We start from the raw sequence: 22,641 nt of genomic DNA on the forward strand, positions 1-22,641 counted from the left end.
GGGGCGGCGGGGAGGAGATGCAGGGAGATGGAGGAGATGCAGATGCAGGGGAGATGCAGAGCCGTGGAGGAGATGCAGGGAGATGGAGGAGATGCAGATGCAGGGGAGATGCATAGCCGTGGAGGAGATGCAGGGGAGACGATGCAGGGGAGATGGAGGAGATGTAGGGGAGATGCATAGCTGTGGTCTAAAATTGTCAATTTGATGCCAGATTATGGTCTAAAATTGCTGTGCATTGGTTGCTTGCAGATGGATACTGACCAAAGCTTCTTGGACACCCTTGGTTTTGGTTACACGCAAACACAACTAGAAAGTCCAATTGGAGAGCAGGCAACTCCATCAACGCAACATCGTTCTGCAATAACAGAGAAAGGAAAATCCAACAAAGGCAAAAATTGGTCTAGTGATGAGGACAAGGTTCTCATAGCAGCATGGACAAATACAAGTTTGGATATTGTTGGGACAGATCAAAACCGGGATTCTTATTGGGATAGAATTTCAGAGTACTACAACACACACAAGGAATCATCATGGCCGGAGCGTAATGCTAATGCAATCAATTGCCGTTACACAACGATTAATAGAGAGACCTCTAAATTTTGTGGTTGCCTTCAGCAAATTTTAAATAGGGAAGAAAGTGGAAGGACTATACAAGAAAAGGTATGCGCCTTTCTTGTAATTCTATATGTGATGTGCAATATTCTATATGTGTTGTGCTTATTTTAACAACATATTTATATGTGCAGACAAACGATGCACACATTTTGTTCAAGGAAATGGATCTTAAAAAAAAAGAAGCCTTTCACACTGATGCATTGCTATGTAGAGTTTTCGAAGTATCCAAAGTGGCAGACAAGAGAAGTTGAAACTTCTCTTAAGAAACAAAAGAAGACCATTGATGCAAGTCCAGGCACAGCCACCAATGATCCGGCTGATGCATCCTCGGTACGTACTGATGCTACCTCGATACACACTGATGCTCTTGAACATGAGAAAAGACCTGATGGTGTGAAGAGGGACAAGAGAGGTAAAGCTGATGACAGTGCTTGCAAGCTGTCATTAGAAACTGTGTGGGCAGCAAAGCTAGAGAAGGATGAGATCAAAGAGGCGGCAAGAAATGCTCGCTACGCACAGCAATTGGAATTGCGAAAAGAGGAGATTGCACTCAAAAAGAATGAGGATGCACGAAACGAGAGGGAGGATGCACGGAGACAGTTTGAATTAGATGAGAGGGTCATGCTCATCGACACAAGTGGTATGACTGATGTTCAAAAGCAGTTCTACCAAGCTAAGCAGAAGGAGATCCTTGCTCGCGGCCTAGGGCAATGTGAGCTATATGTTGTAGTTGTAAGAACTATTTATTGCTTTATGCTAGTTGAGGACATGGATTACATCACTCATTGCATAAATATTTTTATTGATAGCTGCATTACAAAGACATGGATTACATCACTCGTTTCCAAACTTTTGCCAGACATGGTCAATTAGATCAAGTTTAAGCTGATCATGTTCATCGAAATTTCTAATCCGATTAGTCATCTGAATAAAAGAGCTCAGTTCTTCCGCATGAGTACGAGAGACTGTGACTCTTTCTCCCATTGCCTCAAAAGTGCAGCTTTGCCGACCAGTTTGCCGCTCCTCTTCAACTATCATATTGTGCATTATGACACAAGCTTTCATGACATCAGTGATTTCTTTACGTTTCCATCCTTTAGCCGGTCCACGAACAATGGCAAAACGGGATTGCAGAACTCCAAAGGCTCGTTCCACATCTTTCCTAGCCCCCTCTTGCTTCTTGGCAAAAGTTTTATGCTTTCTGCTAGTTGGAGCTGGTATGCTCTTCACAAATGTTGCCCACCGTGGATAGATACCATCTGCAAGGTAATACTTCATTGTGTACTGATGGCCATTGATGCTATAATTCACTGGAGGAGTTTGGCCTTCGGCTAGCTTTGTAAAAACAGGAGAACGTTGAAGAACATTTATATCATTCAGAGACCCTGGTAAACCAAAATAAGCATGCCAAATCCAAAGATCTTGTGAAGCAACTGCTTCCAAGATCATAGTGGGCTCGCTCACATGGCCTTTAAACATGCCATGCCATTTTTTGGGGCAATTTTTCCACCCCCAGTGCATGCAATCTATGCTCCCTAACATACCGGGAAATCCTCTTTCCTCCCCTATTGCAAGTAACCTAGCAATGTCTTCTTCATTTGGAGATCTCAGGTACTTTTCCCCAAAAACTTCACAAATTTTGATCACAAATTTCTTGCAAGACTCTAAATTAGTAGACTCAGCGGACCGGATGTACTCATCAACATAATCGGCTGCTATTCCATATGTTAGTATCCGCATCGCCGCGGTCATCTTTTGCAAAGGATGTAACCCAAGAGCTCCAGAAGCACTTCTTTTTTGCGTAAAATAATCATCATAGTCATGCTCAAGTATACCATCAGCTATGCGGTTGAACAAAGTACGCGACATCCTAAATTTGTGCATAAAAATTAAATGAGACAGGGAAATGAAAAAAGGACCAAAGCAGAGAAGTGTACTAATTACGAACCTTCGTCGAAACAAATGTTCGGGAAAGCGAGGAACTTCTTTGAAGTAGTCGTCCCACAGAAGAAGAAATCCGGCATCTCTTCCTCGATCGATTGACTGACGTCCATGCTTGGAACCGCCATGGCGTCGACCGTTCTTCCTCTCTTCCTCCTCCCGCTCGGCGAATGCTGCAAGTATGAGTTCATCGTCGCCAGATGAAGATGACGAAGAACTCATGTCCCAAGTGGATGTGTTCATTGTGTTGCGTGACAAACGATAGAGAAATCTAGGTGAGAAGAGAAGTCACAGGTAGAAGTGTGCTGGAAGAGAGGTGGTAGGGGTGGTTTATATAGATCGGAAATATGGCCGTTGGAAATATAGCCGTTGGAAATATAGCCGTTGAAAATATAGCCGTTTGAAAATATAGCTGTTGGAATATACACGTCCTAATTTACACACTCCACTGAAAAACTGAGAGATGTATAATTTAGCAAGGTGTATATGGACGTGTATATGGAGATATACACATCCAAATTTACACGTTCCACTAGAGATGCTCTAAGGATATATCTGCATGTTGTATATCAACAGTAAAGTCGCGTAGAGTGCACCAAAGTCAGGCAGAAAAACCCGCGTGTAAATAGCATATACAGTGGAGGTTCTGAAAAGCTAACCAATCTAAATCTAAATCTAGCTAGGAAGGTGACGTTTCTGTACCGGTAGCCAACTTCTTTCAATGACCTGTGCAATACCCGTTCAAGATTAGTGTAGGTGTAGATCGTAGACATTTTTTTTCCGGGGAAGTAGATCGTAGGCTAATATGCTGTATATTTTGCAAGTTGATCGTAGACTAACATGACATTTGTGTCTGGACTCTGGAGTAAATTATTTAGTATATCTTTTTAGGGTAATTATTTATATCACTACTTGTGTCAAAGCGTACATCGTGATAAAGACACGCTGATTTGGAAGAAGATCTAGTGTCAATGCCACGTAAGTACTAGACCTACACCTTATTTTGTCAACAGAAATGGAGAAACGATTGAAGGCATATACAATGGTTGATAAGATAGTTTTATCTTAAATCTTGCATTTAATTTAGAGATGACAAAAAATGTTTACAATGGGTCATCTCTTAACTTTATCTTTAATAACTAGCTATTCCTAAAAATATGGTGAGACATATTGTGCTAAGAGATCATCTTTTGTCTTCTCTTAAATAAGATAAGACAAGCCTTTTTTATGAGTTCTCTCTCCTCCACCTCATCATTTATCTTACGTGGCACTCCTAAGATAGCATCATTGTACATGCCCAGAGAAAGTGTAATGCATGAGAATGCCAAAGAAAAGATGCACCACTAGATCAGCGCCACATGACAACAGAAAAACCCATGGAAAAAACAGTACTCTTTGTTTGTAACACATATGTTACAATACTCTTTGTTTCCTTTCTATACTCGATTTCCTGGCTGGAGTGGCGGATTCGTCGTCGTCACGCTTTGAATATTGCTGCTGCTCAATGATGCGCTGATTTGGACGTCCTCGTAGACTTACTGTTCATCTCCCATGCCTCCACCCGTATCTCGAATGTCCTAACCCGACGGGGTCTCTCAATTATGAAATTGAAGGCCAGGCCGGACGAAGTTCTCTCCGGATACACATACGCAGTGCGTTTCATTGATTGAACAGCTAGCAAGCGTACGTATATACGTATCAATCTATGTCGTCTACGCATTGGATCGATATTCCGTGCATATCGACGAGCCTGTGTATCTACCACTGAACATGGCTCTCAAGCTCCTGTACGTACAAATTACCCTGATGAACACACAAGTACTGCAAAGTCGATCCAGTACAGCTGGGTGCCAAGAAGCGGCACGTAGCCATTGCCTATTAGTCTATTAGATTACCCGGCTCAGAAGAATTGCCCGCTAGATTAGTAGTATATCTATTTGTAACGCTAGATCAATTGTTCTGCTTTGGAGAAGTCGTTGAGGCGGCAGTCACATGGCCAATTCTCAATTAAATATCTAGGAATACCGGTTCATTATCGACGTCTCACTATTGCTGAGTGGAAGCATGTGGAGAAGAGTCTAGAGAAACAGTTGAGCAGTTGGAAAGAAAAGCTGCTCTCAGTTGGACAACGACTGGTTTTGATTAACCCCATCCTCACAAATATGGTTCTCTATATGCTTTTTTTCTTCCAACTCTCAAAAGGGGTCTTGCAAAGACTGGACTATTTTAAATCCAGATTCTTTTGGCAAGAAGATGGTGAAAAGAAAAAATACAGGCTAGCCAAATGAAGCATGGTTTGTAGGCCGAAAGACCAAGGTGGCCTTGGAGTTCATGACCTGCAGGTCAAGAATGAGGCCCTGCTCAGTAAATGGTTGCTCAAACTTCTTACTGATGATGGTGTTTGGCAAACCATGCTGCACAACACGTATCTAGGCCAAAAAGCGGCGTCTCAGCTATATTGAAAACCTGATGACTCGCACTTTTGTGCTGGCCTATGGCGACAAAGAAGCATATCTTTTGTGCTGGGTCTTTCGTGATAAAGGACGGATCGGAGATTCGTTTCTGAAAAGACATCTAGCTAGACAATACCAGTCTCAGACAACAGTATCCAGCCTTATATAACATTGCTCACGATAAGAATAATACTATTGCGCACATGTTCAGTTTCTCCCCGCTGAATATTTCGTTCAGGCGGGATTTGATTGACCCTCGACTTGTGTCATGGGATAATCTTTTATCCCGGTTGGATTCGATTAACCTGACATAAGGCAGGGATGTGTTTTGTTGGAACCTTACTACGTCAGGATCTTTCATAGTAGACTCTATGTACCATGCGCTCACGCATTCTGAGGTACCAATCAGTAATAATAATAAAAAATGAAAGTCTAAGATTCAACTAAAAGTGGAAATCTTCATGTAGTATCTTCGTAGGGGAGTTGTGTTAATTAAAAACAACCTCGCACGGCGCAACTGGCTAGGGAGTAAGAAGTGTTGTTTTTGTACTCATAACGAGACAATCTAACACATTTTTTTCCAATGCAAGTTTGCACGTTCTACGTGGTCTGTCATCCAAGTAGCGTCAAATTTGTATCCACCCACAAGTGTTGCCAATATTTTTGGTCATTGGTTGAACGGTATTCCAAATAAGTTTAAAACGCTAATAAGGGTGAGAGTGTATGCCTTAATTTGATCGCTTTGGCTATGTAGAAATGATTTGATTTTTAATAACAAAAATGCTTCTCCGCTGCAAGTTATCTTTCGGTGTACGCACTCGCCATGTATGTGGTCTAGTATATTGACAATGACATGGTTAATTAATCGGCCATCAGGCCGCGTGGCGCGGACATGTGGCCAGAGAGGGGACGCTTGAGCGTGTTGCAACGTCTCATGTCGTTCTCATGCGAGGTGCTACGCTGCTAGCTAGCTGCATGAGCGCGCGCGCACGGCAGCGGCAAACCCGTCCGATGAAGTCTCGCCACGTACCCGACCCAACGTCGGATTATTCCCACGCAACGCAACCCTGCATATTGATTATTCCTACAGCTGCAAATCTGCGTGGATAGTCCCTTGACCATGCGCGCACGAAGACGTAGGTACGTAGGCAATCAATCAAGATGTAGCGAACGTCGTTCGGACAAAGATCTGGGATGATTGCATTTATTGCCGTCGATCTCTTTCTCTTCTCCATAAATCCCACGCACTAGCCTCCAAAATCGATCCTTGTTGCTTCAAGCATGTATGCATGGTGCATGCATGCTTGCCAGGGTCGATCCGAACGTCATATTCTCTGCTGCCGACATAGCTGCATGCCAGTAGTATGCTACAGTAGTCATGAAACCTTGGAGTATGATCGATCATTCGAGCACCACGTACGCACGCACCTAGGTCCATACTGTAGTGTTGTGCCTTGGCCGTGAAACGTGACGGGCGTGCCATGTGGTCGTGTGGTGGATGTGGACGACAGTGTTGCCGTATACATGCATCTACTACCAGCTAGCCGCAGAGAAGAAAGAAAAAAGTGCAGATTGATTATTCGGACTTGGTTGACACGTGTTGAGTTAGGGAACACTTCTTTTCTTTTCCTTTTTTGGAGAAAAAAGATGGAGAAGAAGAAGTAGTTGGTGCGTCGATCGACCAGTCTGGCATTCTACTCGAAGATTAATTGACATCTATGGCTCGATCAAACCTGCAACTAAACAATGGAATGGAAGAAATGGAGATGCCTCCCTTCCTCTTGACAAACGAAAAAGATCAACTCGAGAAAACTCCAAGCTAATAGGTGAATTAACCTAGCCACGGACGGGCATCACATCCCTGTCACGCGTCTAACCACGCCCTACTTAGCCAGAGTCCCTGACGATCTAAACACTGCGATTAAACTAGCATTTCCGTCCGTAAACTCAACATATGCTACTGGCCATATTCGACCCATGTCTGCCGCTTTGATCCCATCAGCGATAGCATCAGCGCCCTACCAACCAATATAGGCTCCAAGCAAATCATTGACCTAACCGTCGTCGATGTAAACGCCGTTTGCGATTACCCAAATGAATTAGGCGCGCACGATCGATCCCGAGGTTGATGCCTTGTTCTGCCTACCCGCGCGTCCTTTTCCCAGCTAATTTATCCGTCGATCGTTCTGGGTCTTGAGGCCATGGCATGTGGCGGCCGGCCGGGCTCTCGGTATGGCGGCGCTGCGCCGCACGGGCGCTTTCGGCGGCATGGCAGTGCCACGGCGGTGCCCGGAGATTAGCGCGCGTTGAATTTACTACCCGCTTTCACCTGCTAACAAGGACGATCGAGTAGTAAACAAGCGGAACCCTGAATGATCAAGCGGCCGGCTGGCCATATAATTGGTGCACCGTCGTGCAATTTGGCATGAGGTTCTTCGAGCCTCGTTACTTGATCCATGTAGCTAGAGCAATTAACGTCGCTGTTATTGGGGCTCTGTCTTTAGACGATTAGGCCAAGAGACGAGATAAGAAAATGGAATGAGTAGATTATTTGATGGTCGCCCTTTGTGACCTGTCGAAAAAAGCCTGAACCTCCTGTCATGGGCCGCAAGATTCAGAGGAGATTACATACTTGTTCCCGCTCGATGTGTACGTACGCAGGTCACCTAATTATCCATTGGCTCGATGCACTCTTACATCAAGAACAAGTCAGGATAATGCTGGCTGCTCTATCTTACTCCCAAGTCACCACTTTGACGAAGGGAAAGGAGAGAGAAATCCAGTCAGAAGAGCCAAAATCATACTGAGTGCTAAAAATAATGGAATTCCAGTTTTTGACATAGAGAAAGGACACAATGGATAGATATCTGAAGGCAGATCGAATTAAGTAAACTTGGCCACCTCATTTGCCCAATCCCCGTCCACCACCTCTTGAAATGTAACCAACGGACACACAACGGCAAATCATCTAAGGAGAAACATCATGCATGCCGCAGCAGGATTGTAGGTTAGACGGTTAGATTCTTTGTGATGAAATTGATACATCATGATGTAAGTGATATATTTATCACTGGTGCTTGCATTTCTCTAGATTTGTTTTAGCTTTTTCAACGATATTCGTTTAGTGATTCATACGGATGAGTGTATATGCATGTAGGTGAGAATATGCATCTCTACTGTGTTCAAATTAAAAAAAGTAGGACCGTCCCACTTGTATTTTTTTATAAACAAGTTAGTTACGGAAAATCATCATATTAAAAGCGAGAGAGAGAGAGAGAGAGAGAGAGAGAGAAAACCATCTAGCTACTACTATGGACCCTTGGGTCCTAAAATAACTACTCACACATCATCATGGAGACAACAATGTTGATGAAGAGGCCTCCCATGGTGGCTTCACCCTCTGGCAGAGCACCGGAACATGGCTCTAGATGAGACCACTTCAGAATAGAGGCTTGCGGCGGCGATAATTATTTTGGGGTTCTCTTATGAGGGTTTCGGGATTTATGCGAATTTATAGGCTAGAAATTAGGTCAAATGGAGAGTTAGGGGGCCCACATTGGCAGGTGGGGCAGCCAGGGGATGGCTGCGCCACCAGGCCATGCGGCTGCCTCATGGGCCCCCTCGACCTCTCCTGAAGCTTCTAGGGTCCTTCATTGTCCAAAAAATGGCCAAAAACTGGCATCAATTTGGACTTTCCTAGATATGTATTCTCCGTGAAACCAAAAACAAACAAAAATCGGGAACTTGCATGGAGCACTAATAAATTAATAAGTTAGTCCAGAAAAATTATATAAAACATATAAAAGTGATTATATAATAGTATATAATAATAAAAATTATAGATATGTTGGAGACGTATCAGTGGCCACTAACATGTCTTTTATAGTAAGTTTCCAAATTGTTCTAGGGTTCACTGTTCATGTGTTGTCCATTGCAATTATTTTGTTGAGCATGAATCTGATGGTGATGTGGTCATGTTGTGATAGTAGATCATGATAAAAAAATTGTAGTTCTCTCAACTCTGATTATGTCTGTCATTTAGTTGTTGGCCCTTTAATTTTAGGAATTAGAGGTGAACAATTCTATTTTTGTTCATTAAATTTGTAAATTGTGTTATTCATTAATTTTGCAAAGGGTACTGAGCATGTATAGTAGGCAGTGATTAATGTAGATAGGGAAGAAATTTAACAATTTTAACCACCATACAAATTTGTAAATTATTGTAGAATGGAAGAAACTATGGAATAGTTCAGTGGGCAGATCAGGAGAGGCCAGACTCACTGCAGATTGCTCTGCACAAGTTAAGGGGTTTGTATGATGAGAACAAACATACTAATAGGATTGCATGCCTGGAACATTCATCTAGTGTCCACGGTGTTATGGGATAAAAAATGAAAATAGAGGACAACCATGTCAAGTTGGTTGTGGATGTCCCAAGAGATGTCCTAGGAGAATAGTTCTCAAGAATACAATTATCAATAGAGTTGGAGGGACAATGAGGAGAGAAGATCTTTGTTTTGGACAACAACATGGGCATTTTGAAGCAAGAGCTTGGTACAATGGAGGTTGAAAACACTAAACTGAAGGATGAAGCACATCCAGGTTGCTCAAGCCAGTGTCATTAGGAATTTGACGTTCACACATCTGAAAGAGAAGGAAAAGCTCAACACTTAGAGGAGGAACTTGGAGTTTTACGTTGTCGACCTCATGAACGCCAGTCAAAAGAACAAGATCAAGCTCAAGGGCACCAATGCCATTTGTGACGAAGAATAAGATATAATCTGATTATCTTGGTCATTATGTATCTTTTGAACAAATCTTTAGTCTGAAACTTTGAACTATGGCTTGTTAGGTTGAGTATGTGAACTACTGAGTGTGACGAATCTACTGAACTATGTTTAGTTTGAGTATGTGAACCTTCTTGATATGCTTATGATAACTAAGTTAGTTTGAGTGTGTGAACCTTCTAGTAATTTATATATGATGTTGTTGGATGCATTAATTTTAGGACTTCCATCAGCGCTGAGACACCCTAGATGGTTAAATTAGGGTTTTAGGTGTTCCGTTGATGCCGAGGCACCCTAGATGCTTAAAGTAGGGTTTGTGGGGTTCCACTGATACAAAAACATCATATATGGTTAAATTAGGGTTTTACGTGTTCTGTTCACGCCGAGGCACCTGATAGGTCTGAAACATATCTACAATTTTTAATTTTTTCATGGCATGTTTATATCATTTTGGCATAGTTTTGACACCAATTTTTATTATTTTTTTGAAATAACCTATTAATTCAGTGTGTAGTGCTAGTTGATGTTTTCTGCATGTTTTTATATTTTAAAAAAATCAATTATTTTGAGCTAAAAAATCAAGAACAAGCAGGAGAAGTTTTGTATGGGGAAGCTTGTTTCTGGGCGTGCTCGGATTCAAGCCCTTGGAAGATCATGTTTACACACCAGACGTCCTTTGGGGATGTCTTCTGCCTTGTCTCGCCTAAGCCGCCACCTTTGCCCGTGGGGCGGAGTCCCACGGCGGAGAAGAAGGTCCCTCGGTGGAGTGAGGATGCTTTCATTTCTTAGGAGCCTTCGTGCAAGGTTTCTAATGAAGTCCGTGAATGTTTCTCTTTCTGGATGAACGCACTCTGAGCATTAGAAATGAGCTTATTCATATGTAGCAAGAGCCGAATGGCAACTGCGATGGCGTGAATTAGACTAGTAGGCCTATACTCAGTGTTAACTTCCACCTCCGCTTTCTTAGGCAAGGGTACAAGATTTGCAGAGTTAAGACATTAAAAATTGAATAAACATGGGCGTTCCAGAATAGGTAAATGGCTTCCATAACGTCCTGTTTACCCGGATATTTTTTCTTTTGGAAAAGGCGCCGGTAAAGCCGCCCGGACCGGGTGCCTTGTCTCCCGGCTTTCGGTTGACGGCATTTTTCATAACGTAAGAACAGGTAAATGGCTTTCATAACGTTCTGTTTACCTGGATATTTCTTTTTGGGAAAAAGGCGCCGGTAAAGCCGTCCGGACCGGGTGCATTGTCTCCTGGCTTTCGGTTGACTGCATTTTCCACCTCCTCGGTGAAACGGTTCGTCTATGCCCTGAAATTCAAGCCCTCTATAAAGATCTTGGGATCAAAATAACTTCTCCAACGTGATTGGTAGACGGAAATCTTTCTACTTATCGAATTTACATATCCTTTTGTTTAACATCCTTCCTTTGCCTTAATTAGGTTATAGATGTTCTCTTATCCGATCACTGCCCGAGCATCCTGCCAAGGGAATGGTGGCACCGAAGCTGCAGCACGTTGGAGTGAGCTGGAAGCCACATGAATCCCGTCGCAAACGTCGCTGCGACGCACAGCCTTGAGCTGGACCCGGGCCGGGTGACGGCGGTGCCTCGTCGCTCACCCTCCAAAACGAAAATGAGGACGGGACCCACGTAACCGGCCACGCAACGGAAGGCTACGACCGTTGCTACTTCCTACGGGGTGGATCAAGTCACCGAAATCTTTCCAGGAGTTTTTTATCTGAAATCTTTCCAGGAGTTAATCAACTGAAAAAGGTTTTCGTAGGCCACCAGTAGTAGCGCATACTACTACGTACTATGCTAGCACTGGCGAACACCCGTCTCTTGGCAGTGAATTTGCACCCTTCAAGCACAAATAACACTACGCCCGTGCCGGGACAAAAAGAGCAAAAAGAGAGAAGAATCAAGCAAAAAGGATGGTACTATATCAGCAGATGATTAGGTGAGAAGGCTTTTGCATCTGCCATGCATTTGCATTTCGTTTCTGCCCTTTGGAACCAAGCAAATCAATCGATCCTGGCCTCGGCCTGCGATCGTGGGAGACCACAGCAATATAAAATTCACGTTTAAAATTGGCGCGGCTTTGGAGTAAAACATCTCCAGAGAATCTCCCTCTTCCTCTCATAGGTTGGGGGTTTTATATGTCACGTTGTGAGAATTTTATGCCAACGAAACTTTCATTTCAATCCATATCCGTGAACTTCAGAGATGGCAGCAGGTACAGTGTTGCTGTCGAGGAATGATAAGGAAGGCTTGTCTGCTTCCGGAAACTGACAATGTGAGCGGCGACAGGGACTCTGAGTCTGACCGATGATCAGGTCCACCAAACACCATGCCGTATATTTGTGGATCGAGATTCCCCGTCGTGCAGCTTCTAGCAACAAAGCCATGAGCAATTATGGAAGTGTTAGCCACTAAATAGCTTCGGTAATCAGTTGATGATTGCATACATGTATAGCATTATCTTCTTCGGTATTGTTCTGAACCCACTGGTTTTTGAATTGCTGTGTGCGAGGAAACGCTTGGTTTTGGTTGAATATTATGCTAATTACTTCACATACAAAATTCAGATGACCATTTCTTTTTCGTACTAGCAATCTAGGATGCATTACAGATATGGGATAATATTTCAGCTCCAGAAAAGCCAGCCAGGGTATGGACAGGCGAAGAAATGTCCACGAAACTGCATAGGTTGCAACTGTATCTAGTTTACAGATATGGCATGATTTGCTGAATTAATTACACATATTATTTTTTCCAGATACTCCTGTGACTTGTGATAGGACCAACCACGGCATTTCGCACCTCCGCAGCGTCATGGCCGGATTTTTCCGTAGCGCCCACTACACAATCGAATTGATTATACGAGATAGGAATGTTAATTCCAAGTGCATTTAATGCACTCAAGATTTAGTCTTTGCGTATACATAGATAAGTGTATATCCTGGCTGATCCAAGCACTATACACGTCAAAATTAAGATCGTTGATAACATACTAGTGCTTAGTGGCTAAGTATTTGGGTGCATTTTTTTTCCTGAGTAACAGACAAAACTACTACTCCCTCCGTCCCATGATATAAAATTATTTTTCAAGCTAGTTGTAGGAAGGAGGGAGTATTTTTCAATTAGAAGAAAAGAACATTTTAAAAAAAGAATTAGAAGATGATAAACGTATATCGACGGTAGACTTTTTTATAAGGTAGATTTGGGAGAACCGTAAAACGGCATGAGGACTACTCGCGTAAGAGAAAATGGTCGCAGTTTATCAACACATTTTCTCTAAGCACAATGCAAGTGGAATATGTGGTGGTACATACTGTTCTGCACTGCCAAACATTTTGATATCTTCCCCTGAACAAATTCAAATCAGTTTGCACTTTACTATACGAGTCATCTACCTACCGTCTCCGTTAAAAATTCGTCTCGTCGGTAAACTCCGTGGATTCAACTGCCAGGTCTGATTAGTCACTGCATATAAATAGTGCATTTCACGTGCCATTTTGTGTGTTGTTCGGTATCAGTACGTGTCCGGTTAGTGAGAAAAGGATCTTGAAACTACAGATTTAACCCTCGATTTGACAACGCATACCGGTATGCTTTCACTCCCGAAGTCGTCGTCCTTTTTTTTCTGAATTTTCTGTGGCTGCATATGGACGACCTCGCCAGGAACAGCTACATGTTAAGGCTCGTTGTTACCGGTATCTTTCATGACAACAGTACAAGTGGAATTCTGGGATGAATTATCAGCCGCTCTTTTTCTCGGTCACACACAAAAACAGCAGGGACACTGACGTGTGCACTACTAACTACCTAACGGTGTGTACATAATCATTAACAGCTACTTTCTCCGTTCCAAAATACATGACTCAACTTTGTACTAACTTTAGTACAAAGTTAGTATAAAGCTGGGTCATCTATTTCGGAACAGAGGGAGTACGTAACTGTGTGTGTGTCAAATAGAATTAGCACTTATCATTAGCAGGTTAACACTTGGTGATTACATAGTGCTTATCCAGAAGTAGTATCATTAGCAACCAAGGATTAAAATCGCCGAAGAAAGAATTTAGCGGCAGGAAATGCTCCATCTCGGACGATTTTAGCATCATCTCCCGCGATTCACAACGGCATTCAAATTACGGGGCAGTTTCTGAACGGAGATAGCGCCGTGAATTGCGTCAGTTTCATCCGTGATTTAAAATCATTTTAGCAACCTATATTAATTTGTTTTGCGGGATATGTAGCAACCTATTAACTCTAGATGATTGTAGTCGTTATCCAGGATGTTATCATGAGCGATTCATTCGGACATGCTTAGCCGCTTGGTCGTAGGAGCATTAATTTACTGCCTTGGAATTATTACTGCCGTGAGTTTCCTCACGCTATATAAGCACCCCCACCCGGCCGCTCTTCCAAACCCCAAACCGTTCAGACAATCACCTCTCCACATATCTAGTCCTCCTCAGCCCCCGCTCCCATCAAGTTCTTCCACAGCGTAGCAAGGCAGTAGATCCGAGAGGGTGCCGCCGCGATGTCCGACGTGACGGCGGTGATGGATCTGGAGGTGGAGGAGCCGAAGCTGGCGCTTCCACCGGGCTTCCGGTTCCACCCCATCGACGAAGAGGTGGTCACCCACTACCTCACCCGCAAGGTCCTCCGCGAATCCTTTTCCTGCCAAGTGATCGCCGACGTCGACCTCAACAAGACCGAGCCGTGGGATCTCCCCGGTGAGTACTACTACTCCCTCCTTGACAGGAGCGTTCGTTTGATTCGATTTGCAGCGCGCTCATGGCCGGCGGTTCGTTTTGCAGGGAAGGCGAAGATGGGCGAGAAGGAGTGGTTCTTTTTCGTGCACAAGGGCCGGAAGTACCCGACGGGGACGCGCACCAACCGCGCGACGGAGAAGGGGTACTGGAAGGCGACGGGGAAGGATAAGGAGATCTTTCGCGGCAAGGGCCGGGACGCCGTCCTCGTCGGCATGAAGAAGACGCTCGTCTTCTACACCGGCCGCGCACCCAGCGGCGGGAAGACGCCGTGGGTGATGCACGAGTACCGCCTCGAGGGCGAGCTGCCCCATCGCCTTCCCCGCACCGCCAAGGTACGGCCAGCAAGATTCGATTGTCCCCGCCTCCCTGTCGATCGATCGAACCGCCGGAGCATCTGGAGATGCTCTGGACCACACGCTCACATGTCGCGCTCGCGATTTGTTTCTTATTCTTCTCGTGTTGTATTCTCAACCTGCCTGTTGCGTGCGCGCAGGACGATTGGGCTGTTTGCCGGGTGTTCAACAAAGACTTGGCGGCGAAGAATGCTCCGCAAATGGCGCCGGCGGCCGGCGGGGCCATGGAGGACCCGCTCGCCTTCCTCGATGACTTGCTCATCGACACCGACCTCAACCTGTTCGACGACGCGGACCTGCCGATGCTCATGGACTCTCCGTCTGGCGCTGACGACTTCGCCGGCGCTTCGAGCTCCACCTCCAGCGCCGCCCTGCCGCTCGAGCCGGACGCGGAGCATTTGACTATCAAGATGGAGCCGCCGCCGCAGCAGCAGCAGCAGATGCAGAGCCCAGACTACTTCATGCCGGCGACGGCCAACGGCAATCTTGGCGGTGCCGGGTACTCAACCTACCAGGCTGTGGTGGACCAGCAGGCCGCGATCCGCATGTACTGCAAGCCGAAGGCGGAGGTATCGTCTTCGTCGGCGCTGGGCTTGGACATGGGGGCGCTCGCCGGCGCGGACACCTCGTTCCTGATGCCGTCGTCGCGGTCGTGCCTCGATCTGGAGGAGCTGTTCCGGGGCGAGGCTCTCATGGACTACTCCGACATGTGGAAGATCTGATTGAATCCATCCATCTATTCGCTGGATTGGAGCGTCTCAGTTTGCTGGTAGCTATAGATGGTTATTTGGTTGATGCATGCTAGCTCTTCGACTGATTAGTTGCTTCGTTAACTTTCGATTAACCGCAAAAAAAAACTTTCGATTAAGGATTGAGTTCATTAGGCGGTGGTGATTCGAGGAGGATCGTCGGGTGTTTGCTGATGCGTGCAGGCATAATGATGGCCTGTGAGTGGAGAGAGTGCTGATTAATCTTTAGGGTGTGTAGTTTGTACATAGGTACCTGATTGCCAGCATACAGTTTAGCGATTAAGGGATGAACCCGATCGTGTTGGTCGATAAATCTGATTGCGTGTTGATGGAGCTGAATTATTCCCATTGTAAATGTTTTATTTATTCGACTATTAATCAAACATGCCATGGATGATTCTGGGGTCTTGGTTACTAGACGGTACAATCCTGTAATCGCGATTGGCGATCCCCGACAGTAGAAATTGTAGGATGGGTGGATATTGTGTCGTTGTTTGTGTTCATCTGCACCTTATATGTGGTATATATATAGAATACATGTGAAAGAGAGACTTGAGTAGAGGGCAAGTCATACATGATTTAACATATTCTAACTCTAACTCCTGTCTCTATCTTAAACACAATATATTTTTGATATTTCCCCTCAGTCGTAGCGGGAGTGAAGTGGATGATTACAACTGAATATGAAGTGTTGTGCTTTCGTCATCTTCTCCCTTGTGACATCGTCAATTGCGCCTCTGATGGGTCGGCACCTAGGACGATGAATGCGTCCCCTTCTGGCTCCTTCCTTGTCTCTTCTCTATTCCCTCTCTATTCCCTCCCACAGTCACATCGGGAGTGGCATGGACGCTAGTGACTACGCGGACACTATTGAATTGAGTTGCTGCCGATAAGTAAGTATATACCTAGCTCTGTATGTCGATGTCGATGTAGCCATGATCGAGGTAGTCGTGGTCGATAGAGCTGCAGACTGCAGACATGTAGAGCCACGTTCTGGGGGTGTCGGTCGGGATAGCCAGTGTGAGAGTCCGCCCTCCCGTGATCTGGAGGGGCGTGATCTTAGTTGCTTTGTCCCAATCGCCTCTTCTTCGCTTGTAGCGCCTGGTGTTGTCGACTCGTGCTGATGCGATCTATGTGGCCTGCGCCTGAGCTGGATGGAGTCCGCGCCGCTGCGCGGCGTCGCTGATTGAAGCCGAGTCTCTGGTGTCTGGGCTTAGTGCGCACCTGCTCTAGATCGTGCATCCAGAGCAGTACGACGTTGAGTCGCCCGGAGCCACGCGATTCTGGCCAGCTCCATGAAGCTCATGGGATCGGCTCGGGGAAGACTCGGGTGCTCGATGTAGTTCTCAGACGGCTCGATGTAGGGCTCGGCGATGTGTCGTCTGTCGAGGTAGGATGGCGGGGCGCCACCGCACGGATCTACTGGGTTTTCTTCATCGGACATGATCAATCTAATACGAATTTATTTGGCTAATGAAAATAAATCAATCTAAGATAATTCGATCTAATTGATCTAAACTAATCTATGAGACTGACCTAATCATTGATTGATTGGGTGCCGCGCCACCGGGTAGAGGAGATTAATCTCCCTGGGGACGGCGTGCTACGGAAGCGATGGAACGTCTTAGGATCGGCGTCGTTGGACAAACCGCTCTAATATCATCTAGAAAATTTAGGATGACTGGTATTTCATTGTTTTGTGTTGTATTGATCTGACCCACATAGGGTATATATATAATACGTGTCATATGGGGTATATATATGATACATGTGAGAGAAAGAGACTTGGAGTAGAAGGCTAGTCATACATGATTTAACTTATTCTATCTCTAACTCCTACTCCTATCTTTATCTTAAACACAATATATTTCTAACACCGACGGCATATATGTTTACCGAGCAAAATATACACGAATATGTTTAAAGATATTGAAGTGCCCGGTCACTGAGCCAAGCTGCATTTTAGTTCCATCCCATTCCTTGTGGGGCTGTTTGGTTCTAGGCCTAACCATGCCATACTTTGTCATACAATGTTGCTACACTTGCCTAAGGTTAGTTCTTCAAAATGAGAGCCATAAGTTGACAAGTCTAAAGGAATCCTGTCATACTTTTTGAGTGTATGTGATATGGGATCCTAGTGTGGCTTGCCTAAGATGTGGCTTGAACCAAACACCCACTTAAGTTGGTCAAACTTGCCTAACCTTAGGTGTGACAAGACAACCTTAGGCAAATTTAATCTCAAACCAAACAGGATGTCCCAGGTTTTATTTCCTTATGTGTTTATTCAATGGTTTCAATATTATAGTGGTTTTGACTCTACACGTTTATTTATGGTTCCAAAAGTAGTGGTCTGGATGGTTTGAACCTTCGAGTAGTTCCACGTGCTTTCCCTGCAGTGGTCGCCTATTGAATTTATCTAGCAATTTATTTTTCTTTCCAAATATAGCAAAAAAGTGACCGAGATGTTTCGAACACACGACTTATAGGACATTAGCGGGGCTACAGTTGGCAAGCTAGGTGGATCATATGGTCAAATTTGCTTTCACGGCTCACCGATTTACATATAGATTGGGAAGAACCGAAGGTTCATTTGCGGCGCTCGTAGACATAGTTGTATTTCAGACCCTCTTCTTTTCCTAAAAAGCTAATAAATCAAATTGCACAGGCCGCAACATTTGACCTTGCTGTAGCTCCGCCTCTGCCGAAGGAGTATTGAAGAATACAGTGGAACCCTTCAATTCGACTTCAACATACCGTTTTCTTGGATTGAAGTGGGTTCTTCATACGGGAATTGTTTTTATATAATTAAATTGTTGGTGCAATTCCAACATCGGGCGCACTTGATTAGTTTTGTTTTGGATTTGGGGCTTACGTATTTTCTATGTAAAGAAATATAAGAGTGTTTAGACCACTACTCTAAGTTCAAAAAACAGTGATTAGTTCAAATGATCGAAGAAGCATGGGGCCTCGCCTGGTACTGTACGTCGCACAGGACTCGAACCGGTTCCGATGCATGCGTGTACCCAATTGTTCGCATTCATTTTCCAGGCCACGGGACGTCGTCATCAAATCCACTTGCATGCACGCGCACAAAACAAAACCCTAATCAAATCAATTCCTGACGATCAACTGGAGTGCGCCCGCTAATTGGAGACTCTCTCGTACTACCAGGTCGTAATTAAACAATTTCCACTTGCTACTACTGCTCGCTGGCTGGCTGGCCAACGGGGGCATGGCCGCATGGAGGGCTTCGACCTGTTCGCCTTTCTCGGCTGCTCAACACCAACCTATGGAGCATTGTAACCTGTTGTGTACTTTTCCTTATCTAATAATGTCAGATATCGCCGTCCAAAAAAGTAAAAATAAAACACTGACCTATTGCTCACCACTGCCCAAGAATAACTGAACCCCGGGTATTTAGTACTTTTGGAAAACAAAACTTTCAATTCACCAAAGAGCTAGCTATGGATAGGGATGCGTGGAAGCTTGCTATCCATGTGTCAGAGCCATGAGTTGGTTGCGAGATCTTATGGGTTTCACCTCTAGCCTACCCCAACTTGTTTGGGACTAAAGGCTTTGTTGTTGTTGTTGTTGTTGGAAAAAACTTTCAATCTATTGATCAAATATCATGACTATGGAAAGAACATCAGAAGGGGCATAAATTACATCAACGTCTGTAGTTAGTTGTTGAGTGTGTTTTCAATGCACTCGGTCAACAACGTCTTTAGTCAACAACGTTTTTACCGAGTTTTGTATAAAAAACACTCGGCAAACATGCAAAACTCGGTAATGTGGGAGCTCTGCCAAATATCTTGTAAAAAACACTCGGCAAAGTATGGGCACTCGATAACAAGAACACAAGACACTCGGCAAAGCAGTTATCCAGAATAAACAGAACAAAAGGTACTTAACTAATTTGTCTAAGCAGATAGAAACTTTTTTGCTTCGGTTGGATAAACAGGAGGCATGGGTTGAGCACCACATATATGAGAGAACAAATGGGAGCATTTGTTGGGGTAAGCAAGCCCCGTTCACTCTCACATTCTCTGGTGGTGATAAGTAGCGCACCCGTTGCATGTGTGTCACTTGTTGCAACTTGCTAGTTTTGGTGTAATTTTTTCCATGCGCGCAGGAGAGATGCGATGGTTTGTTTTGTGATCTTTTTTATAAATTTGATTTTCAAAACGATTTATCTCTGGAATCATAATCCAAATTATGAACCGTTTTCACCATTGTGTCTCTCCCAAAGTGATTTTTATCCCATGCTCGTAGGGTTTGATGTTTTTTTGACTGAAAACTGTGCTTTCAAAGTAAACTAACATGTGGTTTCAAATTGTACAATGTTCCCGAGTGAATCTAACTTATGCTCCTGTGGGGTGAAACACAATAATGTTTTCCAAGTAAATTAACTTATGCTTCCCGCACAGGGTGAAACACACATGTGCTTCAGGAAATCACACATGTGCTCAACCTGGGAGCACAATACACTTGTGCTTCTGTGTGAAGTACACATGTGGTCCATGCCAGAGGAGTACGCACTTGTGCTCCTGGCAGCCAATGGAAAAAACGAGAAAGCAAAAGAAGAGAAAATAAAGAAATAAAAACCAAAAACACACAAAAAACACAGGAAGATAGGGGAAAGAACCGGGAAACTACAACAGATCCGTGCATATCGACGAACCTATGTATCTTTTTTTTGCATGGTAATACGTGTCATATTTATATCATAAAAATCAAAGTACAAGTCATGTAAGGACCAACATAACAAAATTGAAAAGATATCAGAACATCTCTGAGCTTTAAAAAATTATATATGAGCACTATATTTTGAAATAGAGGGAGTACAAAAAAACACACTCCTAGATGCCTTGACGACAGGTTGGATCCGTTTCGTGCGTCTCCCCTCGTCCTCTTCTTCCAGGAATCATGCACGCACGCACGCTGGGCAGCAACCCAACCCAAGAATCCTGGGCTCGTCGATCCCGAGGTAACTCAAAGCATGGACCGAGTACCTTTCTACTACATGTATTTCACACGAGGACAACCCGTCCAGACCGCACGCACGGATGGTAAAACCTCGAGATCCACGCGTCCATATTGCGGCTACTCCAGCTAGCTTCACTCCCTTCCAGGCCGCACGAGCGCGAATATGCGTTTGTTTCACTGCCGCCCAGGTCAAAACGCTTACCACACGAAAATCTATGCCCAGATCGCTCACACAATTCGTTAGTTTGGCCTTTCGATTGATTGGAGTAGTGTTTCTGCAGTCCAGGGAAGCCACCGACGGTAGAAGATCACCACCTTATTAAAACTTTTTTTTGCGCATACCACCTTATTAAAACTTACAGAAACAGCCAAGAGGATATATCTGCATGTTGTAGTATGTAAACTAGAGTGCACCAAAGTCAGGCAGAAAACCCCACGTAAATGACATATGCAGTGGAGGTTCTGAAAATCCAATCAATCTGAACATTTCTGTACCGGTGGCCAGCTTCTTTCAATGACCTGTGCAATACTCGTTCAAGATTAGTGTAGCTGTGGACCGTAGACATTTTATTTTTCTGCAGGGAAGTACTCCCTCTGTCCCAGAATATAAGAACGTTTTTGACACTACTAGTGTCAAAAACGTTCTTATATTCTGGGACGGAGGGAGTAGATTGTAGACTATAATGCTGTATATTTTGCAAGTTGATGGCACTAACACGACATTTTGTGTCTGGAGTAAATTATATATACCACTACTTGTGTCAAAACGTACATCGTGACAATGACACGCTGATTTGGAAGAGGATCTAGTGTCAATTCCACGTAAGTACAAGACCTACTAACGGAACACCTATCCATACCTTATTTTGTCAACAGAAATGGAGAGACGATAGAGAAAGTATAACGCAGGAGAATGCCAAAGAAAAGATGCACCAGTAGATCCTCGCCACATGACCATAAAGAAGAACCCATGGAAAGATATATTATGCAATTTAGTATATTCCGGCAATCTGCAATATATACGTTGCAATTGTGATTGCATAATACTTTTTGTTTGTTTCCTATTCGATTTCCTGGTCGGAGTGGCGGAGTCGTCGTCGCGCTTTGAATATTGCTGCTCAATGATGCACTGATTTGGACGTCCTAGTAGACTTACTGTACATTTCCCATGCCTCCGCCCGCATCTCGAATGTCCTAACCCGACGGGGTCTCTCATGTAATTGAAGGCCAGGCAGGACGATGTTCTCTCTGGACATACACACGTAGTGCGTTACTGAACAGCTAGCAAGCGTACGTATATATCAGTCCATATCGACGAGCCTTTGTATCTACCACTGAACGTGGCTCTCAAGCTCCTGTATGTACGAATTACCCTGATGAACACACAAGTACTACAAAGTCGATCCAGTACAGCTCGGTGCCAAGCAGCGGCACGTACTATAGCCATTGCCCATTGCCTATTACATTATCCGGCTGAGAAGAATTGCCTACTACTCCCTCCGTTTCTAAATATAAGTCTTTTTAAAAATTTCAATATGGACTACATACGAAGCAAAATGAATGAATCTACACTCTAAACGACTCCATATTAAAATATACATCCGTATGTAGTTCATATTAAAATATCTAAAAAAACTTATATTTAGGAATGAGGGAATAGATTAGTAGTACCTCTTTTCGGGTTTATAAGGCTTATGCGTATATCTAGGTTGACAAATAGACCAATCATAATACAAATTATATATCTCAAAAAATATATCATTATAAACTTCAAATCATGTACTTTCTAATGGTATAATTTTTACACTATACAACTCATCTTATGTTGGTCAACTTATAGATCTAGGGCCACGCGCAAGCCTTATAAATCAGAAAGAAGGTAGTACTCCTATATCTATTTGTAGCGCTAGATCAATGTAGATGCATTGAGATGTGCACGGTGGTGCATGCATGCGTCATCCCCGCGGGTTGGCT

At 44.1% G+C, this 22,641-nt stretch overlaps 1 protein-coding gene and 1 pseudogene across 1 annotated transcript; both read left to right on the forward strand.

Annotated features, from left to right (window-relative positions):
• The first annotated feature begins 27 nt into the window (after positions 1 to 27).
• Positions 28 to 12,714, forward strand: LOC119357592 (annotated as a pseudogene).
• A 1,531-nt stretch (positions 12,715 to 14,245) lies between these two features.
• On the forward strand, positions 14,246 to 16,010 carry LOC119353236 (NAC domain-containing protein 92-like). The gene is made up of 3 exons (XM_037619830.1): positions 14,246 to 14,540; positions 14,625 to 14,911; positions 15,073 to 16,010. Exons 1-3 carry the CDS (start codon positions 14,345 to 14,347, stop codon positions 15,652 to 15,654), a joined length of 1,065 nt encoding a protein of 354 aa, XP_037475727.1. The 5' UTR covers positions 14,246 to 14,344; the 3' UTR covers positions 15,655 to 16,010.
• Positions 16,011 to 22,641: the final 6,631 nt, after the last annotated feature.

This window comes from Triticum dicoccoides, chromosome 2A, assembly GCF_002162155.2.
Source record: "Triticum dicoccoides isolate Atlit2015 ecotype Zavitan chromosome 2A, WEW_v2.0, whole genome shotgun sequence".
In the NCBI taxonomy this organism is placed as follows: domain Eukaryota; kingdom Viridiplantae; phylum Streptophyta; class Magnoliopsida; order Poales; family Poaceae; genus Triticum; species Triticum dicoccoides.